General features: G+C 32.6%; 1 protein-coding gene across 1 annotated transcript; it reads left to right on the forward strand.

The window, feature by feature from the left end:
* Window positions 1-1,123: 1,123 nt before the first annotated feature.
* LOC145049832 (protein FAR1-RELATED SEQUENCE 8-like) lies at window positions 1,124-2,142 on the forward strand. Its single transcript, XM_078998187.1, has 3 exons — window positions 1,124-1,444; window positions 1,544-1,787; window positions 1,871-2,142. Exons 1-3 carry the CDS (start codon window positions 1,124-1,126, stop codon window positions 2,140-2,142), a joined length of 837 nt encoding a protein of 278 aa, XP_078854313.1.
* Window positions 2,143-21,076: the final 18,934 nt, after the last annotated feature.

Below are 21,076 nucleotides of genomic sequence, written 5' to 3' on the forward strand. Positions count from 1 at the left end.
GATTGAATGCTCTATTATGGGCTGACGAAATAGCAAAGTATAATTACAATTTATTCGGAGACGTTGTTATCACTCGATGCCACATTCAGCATGAATAAGTATTTCTAACATTTTATACTTTTCACTAAGAATTTCATTATTTTCAGTTACGTAAACTAGTATTTTATTTTTAAAATAGGTATGACATGGTTTTTTATCTGTTTACTGGAATCGATAATCACAAAAAATGTGTAACATTTGGTGCTGAACTTTTAAGTAAAGAAGATGGAGTTTCTTATGAATGGTTGCTTACAGCTTTTTTGAAAGCTTTTAGAAAACAACCTCAATTGGTTTTATCTGACCAAGATCCAGATTTGAAAAAAGCTATAGATAAGGTTTTCTCATTGGCACATCATATGTTATGTATGTGGCATATAACAAAGAAGTTGCCAAAATTATATTTTTTTTGTTATGATTCTACAATTATTTTCTCATATTCTAACAGAATCAATTGCTTTAACAGAATCAATTGCTTTAACAGAATCAATTGCTTTAACTCTTAATTTTTGTTTATCATTCTTCATTGATTTTTTCATAATCTACCTTCATTATCTCATATTCTACCAGAATCAATTCAGCTAACTCTTAATTTTTGCTATAATTATACAATGACTTTTTCTTCCTATTTCTCATATTCTGACAGAATCAATTGATTTTAACATAATCAATTGCTTTAACTCTTAATTTTTGTTATGATTCTACTATTATTTTTTCATATTCTACCTTCATTTCATCATATTCTAATAGAATCAATTTATACAGATTTTATCAATTGAAGATGCAACCACCAATCAAAAATTTCGAAAGCATTTTCACTCTATAATTTGGAATTCTAAGCTGGAACCACATCAGTTCGAGAATGTATGGCATCTGATGTTGCAGGTGTTTAAAATTACTGATAACAGTTGGATGAATACCATGTATGGTTTGCAAAAATCTTGGATCCCCGCATTTTTCTAGCACATTCCAATGTCTGGTCTTATGCGAACTACATCGCTGTCTGAAAGTCAGAATTGGTCATTTCAAACTACCACATTTAACCGGTTCTTATCTTGTCATGTTTATGATGACATTTGAATCAGTCATGGAACGACAACAACATAACCAAATTCTCAATGAGTTTAATACTGCCTCCACTTTTCGTAAATTCATTACCCGTAGTCCGAATGAACCTCATGCTTCAAATGTATATACACGCAAGATTTTTTATCAAGTTCAGAAAGAGATATCAAGAGCTGAAGATAATTGTTTCCAAAAGAATGTGATATCTTCCAACGATGTTGACACAATTATTGTTCTGGAGAGAAAAAACAACATAACTATTAGGCAAACAAATGATGTCGATGTTGATGACAAAGATGAGGAATACAATTGCGATTGTCTTATAAGGGATACTGAATACATGGTATATTTTTTTTCACATTAATTGTTATTTGACCATTTGCATTTAAATACTAAAAATTTACAACTTAAATATTCTCACTAATCATCTTGCATATTCCAGGTCACACACTCAACCAATGATGGTTCATTCAAATGTACTTGTATGCATTTTGAACATGTAGGGATCTTATGCAGACACATATTTTGTGTGTTTACGTTCTATGGCATCGAAAAAATTCCTGAAAAGTACATTTTGAAACGTTGGCGTAGGGATGTTATTCCAACAGAATTACTGAAAAGACGCTTCAATAGTTCTTTTGACGATTCTAATTCAGACATGACTGCTATTGATATTTTTTTCAACTGTTAATCGTTGTGCGTCTTTTTTGAGCCATGATGCAGCTAAATTAAAGTTATACCTTGACGAGCAGAAAAAAAAAATTCGTAGACGATTGTCCAACTCATGATCTACCGACCAGAGCAGATCAGTTCAAGAAGCTTCTAGGCGTGGTTAGTCCTGATGTAGTATCTGATGTTGGTGACATTCAGAATCCTATAGATATTCATAACAAAGGCTACGGTAGTTATGGGAAAAGATTAAAATCTACAAAAGAGATCATTAAGAAAGAAAGCTCGAAACCTAAGAGAAAACGTGCTACATGTGAACAGATGGTTCATCATGACAAAAGAAATCGTCCTCAAAAGAATGCCCAAAAATGAGTTCCTTGTTTGTTTTTTTATTGGTTTTAGTAGAAGGGCATTTCATTTTAATTTTGTCGATTCACATTCAATGTTATCTTTTATGTCGTTTAATAAAGTATTCACCTTGATTGCTAGTGACGATGATGTTGTCAATCAATATAACAATATCTATCTTTTCTTATAACTTGAAAATAATCATAAAACGTAGTAAAAAAAATCAATCCATCATTTGTATAAATTCATTACTTACCTTAATTACAGCAAGATATACAACTTTTTTCAATCATTTTAAGATTAATTTTAACCTTAACAAAAATGTTTTATTGTTTAGTGTCGTATACAAACAATGTCTACAATTTATATACAAGAATTCATTATATTATATTCTCTTTCAAAAAGACTATATATTACGTAAGCTTATTCATTCCAACAAAATTTGATATATAAACATACACTTTTCATCTGCAGCCAATTTACATACAGGTATTGTTTGTAACATTTTTTTATCTTTTACGAATTATACATTTACACACACATATTTAATTTCCAAAAGGGTACGTGAAACCAAAAATATACGTTTCTCATCTACATCCAATTAATAGATAATAAAAACTATAACATATTCTGATAGAATGATAACAATATAAAACTATTATATATGCATCAAAAAAATATAAAAAAACAGCCAAACAGGGTACAATATACTAAAACAGATTCCATATTTACTAAAGATAACCATTCCAAAAGAATTTTAGATTTTAGATTTTTATGTGTTATACATGTAAACACACATACTTAATTTCAATAAGGGTACAATATACTGAAGATCCAATCATCATCTACACCTAAGTAATATAAAATGAAAAAACTATAACCTATTCTACCAGAATTATAACAATTACTACATTGTATCATCATCATGAAAACTGTAAAAAACAGTCTAGTCACACAATGTTATTAACCACAATCTTGAATTATATTAACAACATTACTACAAAAAAAATACATCAACACAAACAATATTAACAAACACCTTGAAGTATATTTTAAAAAACTTCATAACTTCTGATAGAAAAACACAACCTTTATATGGAAATTAATATTCCATTATATGAACAATGCACAACATCATCATCGCAGAATTTAAACAATGCATCAACACAACCTTTATATGAAAATTAATATTCCATTATAAGACATAAGCTTAAATACTGTTAACATTACTTCATAACTTCTGATAAACAAACTACTTTTTCAAACATCTAACATAATGCAGAGTCATTTTTGAACAACCACAAAAAAAAGTTCAGCTCATGCCATGTCAAAGTTTATCTTAAAAAAACTTAACCACCACTCCAAATTCTTACCTACAATCCCTTGTTTTTCTTTTTTTTTCTTCCTATTTTCAGCTGACTCTCGAAGAAGCATATCTTGTTCCAAAATATCAAGCTTATGAAACACTTCAAAATCTTTAACTATCATATTCTTGAACTTATTGAAATCAGCTGTCAACAATCTTGCCATGTATTTTGTTCGTAACTTAACTGTAGCACTCACATCAGCAGGCATTTGACCTGTAAGACCACACTCCCAACACCCTTCATTTTCCCTTATGTAACCTTCCATATGCCTCATGAGGTATATTCCACATTCTGTTCCAGCTTTTTCGACTTGCCAAGATATGTTCATCACCCGTCCCGCCTTAAAAGCTAGCGCTTTTGCCATTGGATGATGTTGTGATGTCAAGTAGTTGCAAAACAGTTTTTTCTGTCATTAAATACAAAAAATACATCAAACATAGTCTTATAATATTCATTACAATGAAAAAGTAATGATAAGAATTTCATTGATTATCTTACCACCAGGTTTGGTATCATGCCATACTTTCTTTCCAAAGTTCCTCTTCTCTTCACATGATCTACTATGTAGTACAAACTTGATCTCAGATCAAGGATGAGTAAGTAATACTTCCCATCATCAACTATTGGGAAGAAAACCTTGTACACATTAACAGAAGAAGTTAATTTAATATTAATTGATGCCACAAATATTACATTTATTAAATAAACTTACAAGTGCAACATCTCTAAAACTTGGCTTCACATCAAATTTCTTAGTGTAGATTCACAATAGAGTAGCAAAAAGCCTAAATTTCATATCTTCCGACTTTAGCTCATTCAATATCTCTTCTGTCTGAAAAAACCCACATCAACAACAATATTAAGTATACAAAAATAAACTTGAATTTAAAATTAATTTACAAAATAAATTCATACCACAATAGTTGTATCGAAGAAAAATCTCGAAAGCGATGATTCATTCATGTAGTTCTCCATTTTATTTAAAAACGCAGCCCAACAATCAATTATTTTAGAATGCAAAAACATTCCATGATTGAATTGATATACAAACCCCTGGTGCAGCAAATGACCTGTTCCAATGTCCCAAATCTCATCCCTGTGACAAAAATTTCTATAAAATCAATCTAAATACATTCAATTCAAAATTATAGAAATATAACAGGTGACACACACACACACACACACACACACACATATATATATATATATATATATATATATATATATATATATATATATATATATACAAACCCATCCTCTCTTTTAGATGCAAAAACTGAATTGCATATCCTTGTTTCATCCTTAGTCAATTTCTCCCCAACCTTAACAATTCTTTCAATATAGGGCGAATGAAATATTTTTGCCTTTTTAAGAATACGTTTTTCCCTTTTGTCATTATCATCATATTCTGCAGCATTATCAACAGCTTCTCCTATATTTCTTCCTACCAGATTATCCCCACTGATTCCTGACATTAGTTTTCTCCTTCTATACACCTGTAACTCAGTTTCATCCAACAACTTAATCATTTCCTCATTCACCCCTTGAAGTCGATGAAACTGAGTCATTGTTAAAGAATTCGTATCGACAGGTGTAGTATAGTTGACTTCTTTTTCTATATTAACTTCAGTAAGTATCAATCCTCCAACAGGTGAACTATTTCCTTCACCACCATCACCTATATCATTCTTATTCAACTCATTAAAGCACTCAGGCTCGTGCACTTTTTTGTTACTTGCCCCTTCATGCACTTCCTTGAAAAGCTCATTCATTTTCTCGATCCACTCATGCAGCACCACACTATGAGGGAATTTTTCCAAACCATCCTTCAACGCAACCTCCATAGTACTTTTTTCTGTTAGTATTACCATATAATTATGCTCTATAATAGCAATGTATGCCTGCAATACATATAATTAATTATTGATACCATTACAAGAATATGTACTTTATATTCTACAAGAATATACAATTAAATATTAATTTCAGAATATGTAATTTATAGTCTACCATAATATTACCTCCTCATCTCCAAAATCCATGTTAAATCTTAGCATTTGTTGTTCTTCACCTCCTGTTTCATCCGCCATATCAACATCATCATGGTCATCCCGAAATTGCCTCCTGAATCCTCCCAAACTGATTTCCAATCATTGGATCTCTAATAATTTAGCACCATTAATATGCCCAATAAAAGGAAGCCTTTTTTCTAACTTGATAGAATACTTCATGTTATACACATACACCAACTGTAAAAAAAACATTAACTTAATCAATACATCAATAATAAATCAATACCAAATATATATTTTCATATAAAACTATTTCAAACATACAATCAGGAGTGTAATAGGCCCACTGTCGTAGCTTGATTTGTCATCCCTTTTCCATAGTTTTTTTTCTAGATCCCAAACAATCAAGCATATATTTACACCAATTTAACTTTGAAAAGTCTTCTACCAATACTAACTTCCTTACCACTTTTATTTGATTTGTTCCCATCAACATTGACTCTATGAAGTTGTTAACAAAAAGTGTCAAAAAATTCAACCTAAACATCAAACTATCCCTTGTTGTAGCTTGAATCCTTCTTAAATACTCCTCATCATTGAACTTATCACATATATATTGTCCCCTCCATTCTTCCAGAATTTCATTTCCCTTATCACACAATGGTAACTCATTGATGTGTTCTCCACCAATTGGCAACCCCATCATATCATGCACTGTTTGTTCTGTTATCTCAATAACAAAGTTTTGTAGGACAAGTCTTTTACTATCTGCATCATACACATCTAAAAGATAGTAACTTAGTTATCCCGAATAACTTGTAATATTCACTTGCAGAATTGATCCAAAACCCATTTTCAAGATTGCTTGTTTCTGTTCCGGCGACATTCCCATAATAGCTGCAGTGATGTTATCACATTTCATTCTGGTTGGAAGGTATCTTAAACCAGGTGGGTATTCCTTATTTGTTTTTCTAACATTATCTTCTTGTTCATCTTTTACAGATTCAGCAATTCCCTTATTCTTTAAATGTTTTACAATTGGAACTCTATCAAATTGCCTCTTCGACCTTATCTCTTTTTCCAAAAGTAGTGCATTTAAAGGTTTAGGACTTGTCTTTCATTCAACTGATTTATCAAGTTTTTTCTTTGACCTTCTTTCTCGGTTCACATGTTCTTCTTCCTAAATTTGTTCTGATACAACACACAATAGATAGTATAATGTTTAGTATTAGATATTTGGTATTAATGTTTTTAAACATATCCATCATACACAGAAAATTCCCATTCAAACAGAATAAAAAGTAAATTTTATTCTAACAGAATATAAAAATACACTACAAAAACATCATAAATTTTATTCTGAACCATACCCCACTAAAACAGTATTCTACTAAAATATTCTACGATAATCAAATACTTTTAATATAGAATTCTAACAGAATCACATAATCGATATTCACCATATACAACATTACGTTCATTTAGAATATTAAACATGTAAGCTTTTCCAATATATAAGATTTCTTATTGATTCAGTTTAAGTAATTACTAATCTACAAATTTTGATTCCATTAGAATTTAACATCTTCATACCATGCTAATTAACTACTTAGGTGGAGAAACCTTCATTACAAATTTACCTAATAAACCAAGTACACTAATTCTACAAGAATCAAATACATTTAATTTAGAATTCTACCAGATACATTTGACCTAGTAGACACACTCATATATAATATTACATTCTACTAGAATATTACACATGTAAGCTTTTCTAATATATAAGATTTCTTATTGATTCAGTTTAAGTAATTACTAATATACAAATTTTGATTCCATTAGAATTTAACATCTTCATACCGTGCTAATTAACTACTTAGATGGAGAAACCTTCATTACAAATTTACCTAATAAACCAAGTACACTAATTCTAAAATAATCAAATACATTTAATTTAGAATTCTACCAGATACATTTGACCTGGTACACACTCATATACAATATTACATTCTACTAGAATATTACACATGTAAACTTATTCCATATACAAGAATTATGATTTTTTCAGTTTAAGACATTAATCATCTACAAACTTTGATTCCATTAGAATTCAAAATCTTCATAACATGCTAATTAACTACTTTTATAGAGAAATTTAGTTTACAATTTTAACTAAAAAATCATTTAGACTAATTCTAGCAGAATAACAACCATGTTCATCTTCATATAAATAGAACATTCTGGCAGAATAACATATACCATAATTTCATTGTATCATACTGATCAAAATTCAACGCTTACTTTACTTAACGGTAACGATTCCTAAGAAAATACCAAAAAATGACACATTCTTCTTCCAGACCACAAATCATACATGCATAACTGATTTTAAATACACCTCTTAAACTATACTACATTTTTCGAACTAAAAAACCATTAAATACCACAAAAAAATGTTACCTTCAGGTTCACCAACAAAATCATCATTGTCATCTTCAAGATTCAAGGCCGTTTTTGCTGTGTTCTTGAACTTTGACTTGAATTAACTTGATCGTGTACTCCTCATTCTTGCAGAATCCCGTTAACATAAGCCCCCAAATGCCGATTCCTTCTTCTAGGGTTAAATGTCGATATTTATATGAAAAACCTTCAAAGAATCTTCCGATTTTGAAGATTGATTACAACAAATCAGAATGTTTTTCAATCTCCGAATGAAGTGGGTTTTTGATTTTCGGAGTATGCGAGATATTTGGGATTATTGGAACCGTTTCCTTATTAGATGACGAGCAATGTACCATTCTACCCTTGATTGACCGGTCAATTGATTAAAGCCCATTTATTTGATTTTTTTCTATTTAATATTAAAAGAAAATCACTTTCTTAATTTACCACAAATGATTGGCCTACAATCATTTACATATGCACACAATACTTAACAAAAACAATATAACCTAACACTATATATATATATATATATATATATATATATATATATATATATATATATATATATATATATATATATATATATATATATAAACCAATCCACTTTAACAAAAGGGTATTTTAGTCTTTTCTTGTAAGATAGATAGAAAGAGATTGACAGTAAAGTGGATAAGATATCTTTTGGATGTGGTGATCCGACTGAAATTTGTATACGCCGATAAATTTTCACGTTTCTTTGATTGATTAACCACGAACTTGACAATTTAACGAACATCCCTCGAGACCTAAGGCTTTATGACAATATACTTTTCTTTGTTAAAAGTGTGAAAATATGAAAACACTTTCACAAAGACTTGGGGGCTGTTTCGTCTTTACTTAATAGGTTAACCTAAAAAAAAGAACATAACTTAATACATTCAGACACTATGCATTTACAAATTTTCCTGACTTATAGTGGAATGTATAGGTAAAATGGTCATTCAATCTCATTAAGACAATTTATCGGTCAAGAAAAAAATGGACCTTACATGTATACAACATTTTATCCACACATATATCACTACCATTTGGCGATCTATTTTAGGCTTACCTTTCTAGAAGCTATATTAGAACATCAAAAAGCATCGTCCGCATCAAGGGGAGTAAGTTCAGAAACACGTTGACCAATGATAGCAGCAATTTTCACTCCAAATCTGGACATTTTTCCAAAAAATAGAAATCAATGAGGTTGTTATAGTATTCAATGTGTTGTGATTCAGTTTGCCTGTTCCATCTGTTATAACATGAAAATACATGTTAGTTTATTTGCCACTTTCAAAGAAATCAACAGTATACCATATTATCATATATTCATTAAGGTGGTTAGTAAATTTACTTATGAATATTCTTCACCATGATATTCAGAATATATAAACATCATATATAAGAAAAAACTCACTGAGGCATTTTGTCAAACACCTTATATGCACTGAGCATCCTTATAAAGAAAATACCATATTACCAAGTAGAAAAACCATTTTGTTTTCATATGATGTTTCTGGATTTACTCATGGTCATTTCATTCCAAAGTTTTCATGTACAAATCATATTCTTATATAAGTTTTTATATAGAATTAAATATTCATTAAAAAAATTACCAACTTTTTCCATCTTCACAATATAAAAAAAGGAAAAAAGAAGAAACATATGCTCACCTTATGTGTATTAGTGACAACATAGGATTCGATGAAGAGAAGTGTAATCAAAATTGATCATCTGTACTAAAAATGTACTTTGCTGTGACAACCCAAGTTGTTCCGTTACATTTCCCCGTTACCATTAACGGAATATTCCAGTTTATAAAAGTTCCGTTAATTAGAGGTCGTCAAGTAAATAAACGTTTCATTTGTTTACATTTAATAGGTCGTTAAGTCGTAATAAGGAAAAATAAAAACTCGTATTACATATTTCCATTTAGAGGGAAAAGTTAGTTTTTATTATTATTACCACTAAATCGGGTGCGACCAAAAGCCTCGTTTAACGGCAGTATCGGGTAGAATTCCACTGAGCTCCAACTCCCACCCATATATAAAGGGGAGTAAACCCCATTTGGACACTTTTTAGCCTCTCTCTCTATACTCTCTCACTAGACCCGTTTTCGACCCGAATCCGCAACCAAACGCTTCCAAATCGTAAGTCCACTTACGCTAGCTTACCCTAAACATTATGATTCGTGTTTATAGCTTAGAATTGGACCATTTAAGCTATTGAAAAGGAGTTCACGGCCTAAGCTCCTCCTTAGGCCGTAAACACCTAAAATGAGGCCAAAATGACCCCAAAATGTCCCTAAAGGCTTGGAAATAAATTAAGGGATTTGCCTAGGAGTGTTTAAACATTAAATCACATGATTTTAGGGGTTAAAAGAGAGTTTACGGCCCAGGCATATGCCAAGGCCGTAAACACCTCTTAAACTTGCAAAAGTGCCCCAAAAACACTCCAAAAACACCCTAGGACTTAATACATAAATTAGGGACTTGGTATTTTGGGTTTAGATCATTTAAACACAATGAAATGGAGGGGAAAAAAGGAGTTTACGGCCCAGGTATGTACCAAGGCCATAAACACCCCTAAATGTGCCCAAATGATAGTTTTAATCCCCCCAAATGGTCTCACACTTCATAATAAATTACTAGCAAGGTATTAGGGGCTTGAAACTTCACAAAACTCAAGGAATGAGAGTTTACGGCCGTAAACTCCCTTAAGAGTTGTCCCTGGGCCGTAAACTCCATTAAGATGCCCTTAAAGACCTTAAACCCACTCATACTATATAGTTTTGGACCTAGAATAATTCCATGAACAAGTTAGAAGCCTTAAAACACACTAGATACCCTCACCATGAGTTTACGGCCATAAACTCATGGTGAGTAGTCCCTGGGTCGTAAACATGGTATTGGGAGTTTACTTTCGGAGAGTAAACTCCATTCCTAAGTCATACACACCCTTAAACGCTACCCGGGACACCCAAACACTTAACCAAAGTGTTTTCCGCTCTTTTGAGTGCGTATATGTGTTAATTAGTATTAAATATACTAATTGTATGTGAACATATGTTATCATATGTTAAATAGGTCATTGAGTGTGTTCGAGTCCTTACATGACACCGAACGCCCAAACGGCACCTTCGTCGGACCTACTTACACCAGGTGAGTTCATACCCCTGAATGAACCTTTTAAATGTTTTTACATGTTTTATAGGGGGAATACAAGTTAAACATGCCAGTTATCATAACAATCACATGTGATTGATAACCCGCATGCACAAGATTTTACCACACTGTACACTGTTTTACCGAGTAGGACACTATAATGGTTTTCAAAAGGGTTCTCTATTGTTTCAAAACTCATACTTATATTGTTTTATCTAAAATCATTTCAAAATGGTTTATAAAGGTTCCAAAGATTTCTAAAGGTTTTCACACTTATTTTACCAAAGAATACAAAATGCGATTTTCCTAAGTATAAAGGTTTTCCAAGGTTTTCATGTATACTTTTACATGTTAGTTACTATCGCTTCGTTTTCATTTATTTTAAACTCCTACTCGATAACGCTTTCACTTCGTGATGCGTTTATACCTGTTATTGCCTCTATTTCGCTTATACTTGATAGATGCTCTTACTTCACTTATCTTCGTTTCTACTTTGTGATACACTTATACTTGGTACACTTATACTTCACGATTCGATTATCCCACTCTGTGCGCTTATACTTCACGACTCGGATATTCCACTGTACGCTTATACTTCACAAGTCGGTTATTCCACTGTACACTTATACTTAACGATATGATTCCACTTGATACACACTCAGTTATAGTTAGATGTATGTCTGTGTTTATATAGATACATATAAGTAATGATTGAAAGACTTAGGAAGGCTCGTCCGCCCTATTTCTTTTTCTTCGTTGAGATGTGGTCTGGTGGGATCGGATGGCCGTCCGAAGGTCGTTTGGTTCATTAGTTGTATACTATGTATATGAGTATAGACATACAAGAATTCTCTAGTCAGTTCAGTTAAGAGTCTCTACCTCTAGTCTACACTTACATTAGAAACACACTACCCAATATTTGGAAGTCTCTACCTCTAGTTCAGCACTTACACACTACCCACTATTTGGAAGTCTCTACCCACTATTTGGGATGCATCTTCAGGACATGGCCTTCTCCGTCGTCTAGTTGGTAACCAGAATCTCCTGTAAGGAGAGTAGACATTGTGTGTATAGATCTATACGGGATTGACAACCCCACACCCAGACTGCTAGCTACAGTCCCGACCTACCAAGCCAACGGGTGACAAATGTCATATTTTGGACGTTTGTAGGGCGTCTGGTACTCTAGTCAGTACGGTTACGAGTATCCTGGGTTACCTTATAATTCGTTGGCCTTAATGTAACGGTATTTCACCGGCAATTTACAATGTATGATGGTAATTCATTTTCAGAGTCACATTGTTTTGACCTTACAAGACGTATCTTTCATTTGATACTGTCTGGGTCAGTTTTCTCTGTTTTGACCTTACAAGACGTATCTTTCATTTGATACTGTCTGGGGTCTGTTTTTCACTGTTTTAGACCTTACCAGCTGTACCTTTCATTTGGTACTTTCTGGGGTCTGAGTCTCTACTTGTTAGACTGAACCAGGCGTGTCGTTAGTTCGATACTCTCCTGGAGTCTATGATTCCTTTGCCTTAGTCAACAGTCCTCACTGCTGAGGCATATGTTATTTCCCTGTTGTCTCTTGCTTTCATTAATAATCAAATTCAGTATTTTGATAATGATAGCAATTAAGGGAAAACCAGTTTTTACCACATAACACCAACCAGTCTTGGTAGAAGGCTGCTTTTATTAAAGAAAATATAGGATTTTCTGGAAAGAAACTCTAATGCACTGTAAACACTTAAACTACTACTTTATAAAGCTATTTGAATTAAATGTCACTAAATACTTATGAACTCACCAACATTTGTAAAAATGCTGATACTCGCTTTTCAAATAACTTGTATTCTCAGGTCAACAATTAGACATGTACACCCCTGGAGCTGTTGATGAAGATGGCTTAGTACCTTGCTGTACTTTATATATATTTTCCTGTATTACTTAATACTTTGTAATGTAAACCATGTAAAATTATTACTATTAATGCAATGTTTTGTTGTACTTGATTTACTATAATGCATGTGTTGTGATACTTGACATGACGTCATCCACCCCAGAACGTTTCTGCCGTTCCGGTTTTGGGGTGTGACATTTGCTCATGGTAATAACTTAAAAAAAATTCAACCTTATGAGTTGTTTCAAGGCTCAAAACAATAAAAGACAGTAGTAGTACCTTAAATGGCTACCAATTTAAAAGTAATTGGCATTTCAAGGGAAAACGTCTAATTAGCTCCATTTTTTGTGTGGATGAAAGAAGATAACTACATCAAATAATCCAATACAAGTAAGAGTGAATAACGTTTTAACCATTTTATTCATACAAAATTTTAGTCTAGGTTAAATAGATGTGATATTATAAGAACGATATTATTATGAACGTGATAATATAAAAGTAGAACACTTCTAATCTTCATATTACCTCTTACTACCAAAATAATCATTGTACCTAAAAAAATATCATACAAATAAGGAATTTATTTGTAAAAGAGGACATACCTTGCCAAGTATACAGGTGTCACACCCCAAAACCAAGAACGGCGGAAACGTTCTGGGGCGGAGGACGTCATGTACAGTATCACAACACAGTAAATGTAAATAAGCAAACAACATCATCCATTGCATTAAATATATAATTTTAATACAAGTGTGTTCTATACAGTTATAGACACCAAAAATAATGTAGCACAAAATAATATGAGATGAGTCTAGAATGCACTCCATCTTCTCAAAAGCTGGCCTCAGTACCTGTCTACTGATGACCTGAGAATACAAGTTATTTTGAAAGAGTTTATCAGCACTAAGCTGGTGAGTTCATAAGTATTTTAGTGTCAATGTTTGTTTTCAAAACGTTTAAACCTGTCTCAATGTATAAGTTGAAAAATGTATGTAAGTGTTTGAAAGTGTTTGTAAAAGTTTGAATCTCTCCAAAAAACCTATATTTTCTATTAAAGTAACCTTCTACCAAGGCTTAGATGTTTTGTATACTCGTTCGTTGTAAAAGTATGTGATTTCCCAAGTGTAACTATCATTTAATAAAATATAGTATGTACATTAATGCTTAAGTGAGGTTATCACTAAAATATGTAATGGGTAAATCATTGTAGTACTGTAGTTTTGTGTAATAAGAACTACTGCTGTACTAATTACTACTACCTTAAACCGGATTTATATTAAGGTATAATGTGATAAATTGCACCATGGTATCGACTGGTAACAACGACATAATGAATGGTCGTAATAAAAGAAATGACGTTTGGCACCCGCAGACCTGCAGGTCCGGCTGTAGCTAGCAGCAAGGTGTAGGATAGTCAATCCAGTATAGATCTATACGCAAAATCACGCTCTCCCTCCAAGAGAATTCTGGCTACAACTCGGGCCATGACATTTAAGGCATGCTCCGACACAGTGGATCACAATTGTTACGTATTTATGTATATGTAATGTTTCTCGTTCTAGTATAGTTGTATATGTTCATGTTTCTAGTATAACTGTATATGTACTTGTTTCTAGTATAACTGTATATGTACTTGTTTCTAGTATATCTGTATATGTACTTGTTTCTAGTATATCTGTATATGTACTTGTTTCTAGTATATCTGTGTATGTATGATCCTGTGTTACCCCGATGGTAACTAACTAATGATGTACTGATAAGTATGAATATGGAAGTACTTTTATGTCTATACATGTATATATGATATATAAGTAATATGGAAACGACCTTCGGATGGTCACCCGAAATCCCACCAGACCACATCCAAATCGAGAAAAAGGAAATAGGGCGGATGGCCTTCCTAAGCCCTTTAAACATTATTTATATATCTATACATATATGGGCATGCAATTGAATATATATAAAAGCATAAATAAGTTTTCATAAAACATTTGAAGCATAAATATAATTTCAAGAGAAGATCGACTTGATGTCGATCTATAAAACAATTTGAAGGCATAAAACGATAAAACAGTGTAAGTATAAGAAGCATTTGTTTGAATCACAGTCTATAAATAAGTTTGGATAGTAAAAGAGTTTGTAAAACATTTCAAAGTAAAGCGGTTTGATAAACAGTTTGAACAGTGGTAAAAATCGTTGTTTTCCTAGTTATTAATCACATGTGATTAAATGCAATCACATGTGATTGAAACAATAACTATAAGTATTTGACTTGTATTCCCCCCCATAAAGTGTTTAAAACATTTAAAATCATTTCAAAGGTTGATTCAAGGGGTATGAACTCACTTGTGGTGAGTCGTTTGAATTGCAGTGTCGGATACCGTGCTAGGTGGCAAATGGAGACTTGTTTACATGCACGAGCCTAGTTATCATATAATAAGCATATATATAACTAATTAGACAAATAATAACTTAAATAAATAAGTTAAGACACTTAGGAAACATGTAAACACTTTTATAAGTGTTTAAGGTCCAAATGGTTGCATCTAAGTTGCTACGGGACAAGGCAAAAGGGTTTGAAACATCAAATGGCCTTGCATAAGAGTTCACCACCCAACAAACCCCACCCTTTGGAGTTTACGGCCATAAACTCATGGGTTTATGGCCGTGAACTCCTCACATGGTGGTTTTGGGTGTTTTAAAGTGTTATCTTGGTCCTAGAACACTTCTAGCTTTGTTGGAATAACACATGAAGTAGTTTAAGGCTCTAGAATACTCCTTAGGGGAGTTTACGGCCTAAAGTCCCTTCACCCTAGAGTTTACGGCCGTAAATTCCTATGGGGTGATGGCTTTTAATTGTTTTGAGGCACTTAAACATCAAGGATGGATTCCATGATTTTATCTAAGGCTAATGGGGACAAGAGGCACACTTTTGTGCCTTCACTTGGAGTTTACGGCCCAAGATATGTTCCTTGGCCGTAAAATCCTTGTAAGGAGTGATTATGATGTGCTTTACTCTCCATTCAAGTCCCATGTGTTCAAGGTAAATTGTCTTAAGGCCTTAGGTGTGCTTGGAATGCTTTTTACCCTAGAAAAAGGGGTTTATGGCCCAAGAGAGGTTCTTGGCCGTAAACTCCTACAAAATTATGATTTTGAAGGGTTGTGATGTCCTAAATAAGCACAAGTATTTGAGGGTAAAGTTCCTTAAGCATTAGGGGAAGTTTAGGGCACTAATTGCCCTTGAAAAGGGGTTTACGGCCCAAGGAAGTTCCTTGGCCGTAAACTCCAATAACTTGTGTTTCTTGGTTGCTTTTTAGTCTCAAATGCTTATACCCTAACCCCTAAACAAGTTGTCTAACAAGGAATCGGGACTAGGAAGCCATAATGTTCCATTTTGGAGTTTACTCCCCAAGAACGTTCTTGGGCAGTAAACTCCCGGATCTTGTAATCTAAGCATGTTATTGAGGTTAATAAGCATCTAACAAGTATTGAAACACATTTAGTAAAGTAGACTCACAATATGGGATGAAAACCTGAAGATCCGTCAGAGAGAATATGGCTTTTCTCTATTTGGAATTGTGAATAATGAATTAATTTAATTCAGAAAACTATTTATAGTCCTGGAATATTTTGGCAGAAAATATTTTTATTCCTGATATCAGACTGTAACATTATGAAACTTGAAATGCCCAAATTTCACAAAACCAGGAGCATCCACTCTCCTGATATCTCCTAAAACATAAACCCTAATGTACACAAACTTGTTCGGAAAAGTATGAAAATCACTGAAACTGAACTAGCTTCTATTGAATAGATGATGTTCGTACAAATGGAAATTTCGGGTTGTCACAACAGACAATTCATAAACAGCAAGTAATATGTCCAAGTAATTTACTAATAGATTGCACTTTGGCGACCAAAACTGAAATCAACATGAACGTGGTCAAAATAAATCAATGAAAGCTAAGCAATGTATGATTTTGTTTTTTATTTCATGCAAATAAAGATTAATGTATTAATAAACCAAATTTTTACGTACTTGCATTTCTTCTTCTTGCTGCCCAACTGCTTCCTTCTTTAAAGACAAAAACAAATATTTAATAGTATTTATTAGCACTTATAGTTAATTGTTGGCAGTTAAAAATTTGAAGCAGTGTCTGTGAGGGTTACATTACATTGAATCGGTGTTATTGTATCTAATAGAAAGGATGGGCTGTTGAAATCAAAGGGTCCTATTTTCCCTGATGCAATGGGGTCTACCCTACCTATAAAACAATAAGATTGAATTAAAACTTAAGTAAAATAAATAAATTAGTAAAAGAATCAATATTAATATTACATTATCAACAACATTGACATCAACTTTTCATTTGATGAGCAACTTAACCATTTGCATGAGACTCACTTAAATAGCATAATGAAGTGGAATAGCACCATCCTATGATAATGGCATTTTAGTAATTTTGAGAAAAAAATATAAGAAAGGAATAATGACATGGAAAATGGAGTTTGAAGGAGAAGGGTGGGTCTCACCATGCATGAGGAGTTGCAAAAACGTAGACTCTTTTTTTTTTAAAGTGATATATGAGGTTGTAAGCATTAGAGAACTCTTTTGGACAAATGTCAACCACTTTTCGTAATTGACTTTGACCCATATCATTTTTAGATAAGTTATTTTAAATTTCAGTAAATTGCTGATTTGGAACCATTATATATAAAAACAATACCATATCAACAACATCAATCTCAAATCCATTTTGTAAAATGTTATCCTTGAATTTAATCTGCATCTGAATCTCAGAAGCAATGGGGTCAGTAAAACTGAAATACCAAGAATATTAACAATATTAACAGTATATTTGCTTACTAATAAATCATCAAGTTTCAGTCACATTAACAAAGAAGGCTAAGTATGACGTTTGTAATGTGTAAGGAAGGCTAAGTTGTACCTTATATCATTCCATAAAGAAGTCTAACTAACCTTCACACATACATTATATCAAACAGTTGGTGTGTGTAAATTGGAAGTAAAAAGAAACACGAAAGTAAACTGCAAACAAAGTTGTGCCAAACCGTAACCTTTTCTTGTCATCTCAGTGCGAAAAGATGTCAAAAACTTTTTGTCAATTGTATCTGCAACTTTTACCCATGTGAATCTATTGTTACTCCTAATTGAACATCTTCCTATAATCGCAGTGCTTACCTGCTCAAAAATTAAAATCAACAAAATAAGATCGTTGATCTTGAATGAAGAAAGACAAATGAAGTTGTCGATTTAGGAGCTTCGGGAGATGCTGAGAGATGGAACGCAGGAACATAGTGGTTTGACACATATTTCAATCGGTAGAACAGTTGGAGGCCAAACAACAGAAATTCTAGACACATATACCCACACATAGAAAAGGAAGCGGAGGCGGAGGTATAGTCGCTTTCCTCTGGAACCGACTTTTGGCGAGAGAGAAGAAAGTAGGAAGGGGCTATTTATCAAATTGGGAATAAGAAGACAGTAGTCAATGGCGGTGGAAATTTTTATCATGCCAGTCAATGACGGTAGAGAATTTTATTGGAGGAAAGGAGCGGCAGCGGGTCACAAATGCAAAGAAACAAACATAGTGTCGAAAGTCTAAAAACAGAAAAGTTAGGTGGCCAAAATGTTAAAAAGAGTAGGTAAAAATGGAAAACTTTAGTGGCAAAATTTCAAATGGGCAAACTATACTGTACTTAAAGCTCCCGGGAATTAAGTATATATATATATATATATATATATATATATATAATAATGTCTAGATGAATATGTAAGAAATCACATTTGTAAAATAAAAAGCAATCGAAGTTGTACAAATAATTAAAAAGAGGTTGTATAAGACTAGTAGGTGCGGTGTCATACTTGTCACGGTTCACATCAACGCCACATCATATTTGCCACACTGCTTGTCACATTTGCTATTTAGAAGGTGTAGGTTGCCACACTTGTAATTTTTTTTTTAAATTAATTATCTTAAAAATAATTAATTTAAACAAGTTATTTTAAAAATAAAGTGTATTATAGTAATTAACTTATACTTTTGGGACCAAAGGGCTTCTAGCCCAATAGTATCCGGTGTTGCCCTCTCTCCTTGAGGTTGGAGGTTCAAGTCTCGTCCTAGACATATGTGGATTTATGGAGTAGTTTAGGAGTAGATTAGATTTACCATTTCAAAAAAAAAAACTTATACTTTTGGGATTTAATAATAATTAACTTAAATAGAAGGGATTTATTTAAATTAATAAAGAGTATTAAACATTAAATGAAAGGAAATAAATGTAAATGTTAATTTTTATAAAGTTAAAGGGTAAATATAGTATTTTTATTTAAAGTTTGGGGTAAAAGGTGTAGAAAAAAAGAATTTTCAAGGACCAATATTGTAACTTTCAATTCAAAAGTGTTTCTCTCTCATCGTAGATATATATCGAGTTATATTGTCGAGTTTTGTTTGCCATGGCCACGACACGGTGTTCGCCGAAGCCTTGTCAGCTTTGCCGAGCTCTTTACGGAACCATACCCACCAATCTAAAGAGTTGAAAAAAATAAGTTGTAAAAAGGTTGTGGAAAAACACCCCAATCTTTCTGGATTTCTTATGCATGTAGAGCACATGTGATTGCAATTCATCAATCAAGTACTAAACGCTAATCATATCACAAAAAATAACAAAAAGGCATAAAAGTACAATGAACAACTTTAAAAGGGTTAATGATCTAGAAAGGTAATAAACTTTGGTCTTTGTCTACATTTAGGTAACCATGTTTTTTTTCGTTCACATTTGACCATTGAACTTGTTTGACCTATTCAAAATAGGGTAATATGACAGGTAATTAGTGGTAACATTACCCTATTATGAACAGTTCAAACAAGTTTACTGGTCAAATGTATACGAAAAAAACATGGTTACCTAAATATGGACAAAAACCAAAGTTCCTTACCTATTTTGGTAATATTGGGTGCTTTATGTTAAGTGCAAGTAGTCATAAGATCCATTAATGTGAAATGATATTGGGTTGTCCGGTCTTGTGTATGAGGAGATGGTCTTGTGTATGAGGAGATGGTTAAGTCTTGGGCCAACCCAGTTTAGGCTCAGCTAGTTAGAGGTTAGGATGTATACACTTAAGGGGCTAGGTTGTATGTGTTTTAAAGACCGAGCAACACAACTTAGCACATGACTAGCCGGGACTAAATTGGGTTAAGCCAAGCCTAACCTAATTGTTCATTGACTGTGGGAGCCTGATCCTAGGGAATACAGTCCCTAAGATGGTTCTTGTCCACTATTACCAAAACGGATAAGAAACTTTGGTTTTTGTCCGTATTTAGGTAACCATGCTTTTTTCGTACACATTTGACGAATAAACTTGTTTGACCTGTTCATAAAAGGGTAATATTACTGTAATTATCGGTCATATTACCCTATTTTGAACAGGTCTCACAAGTTCAATGGTCAAATGTAAAGGAAAAAAACATGGTTAACTAAATGTGGAAAAAGACAAAAGTTCGTTACCTTTCTAGGTCATTAACCCACTTTAAAAAGGTACACCATATTCAGTATAGAAGAAATTCCCTTGAAGATTCCTCTATCTTTCCTACATATATTGCGTACGAGCTCTGTTTTTTTACGTTTTTTATATCCACGCGTAGGTATCGACGGGATCTACAATTTTCGTTTAGACTCCTTCGGCTAATTTTGACTTTATTTTTAAAATTATATTTTAACAGACTTAGACAGTTAAAGTCCGTTAAAAATTCAAAACTTTGTCATTTGACGTCCACTTTCGACTGTCTTTATGTCGTTAAGCTCATATTAATGAGATCTTCAATTCTCATTTAGGGTGTGTCGGCTAAAAATCGATCAATCTAAAATTCAATTTTTGGGTTGTGTACTGTTACACTAAATCTTAGAAAAATCATAACTTCTTCAAAAGAAGTCAGATTTGGACGTTCTTTTATGTATGTTCTCAAGTTAACATATATTACAAATTTATTTTAGATTGCTAAGACTAAAAAGTATTTTTTCAAAAAA

Source organism: Lactuca serriola, chromosome 5 (assembly GCF_051521515.1).
Source record: "Lactuca serriola cultivar US96UC23 chromosome 5, Lser_US96UC23_V15, whole genome shotgun sequence".
Taxonomy (NCBI): Eukaryota; Viridiplantae; Streptophyta; class Magnoliopsida; order Asterales; family Asteraceae; genus Lactuca; species Lactuca serriola.

Bases quoted from the DNA above. Each gene is read 5' to 3' on its own strand.
- LOC145049832 (XM_078998187.1), top strand. From the start codon at position 1,124: ATGGAACGACAACAACATAACCAAATTCTCAATGAGTTTAATACTGCC. The intron at 1,445-1,543 runs GTATATTTTTTT...TGCATATTCCAG, and splicing joins TAAGGGATACTGAATACATG to GTCACACACTCAACCAATGA. The intron at 1,788-1,870 runs GTTAATCGTTGT...AAAAATTCGTAG, and splicing joins TATTGATATTTTTTTCAACT to ACGATTGTCCAACTCATGAT.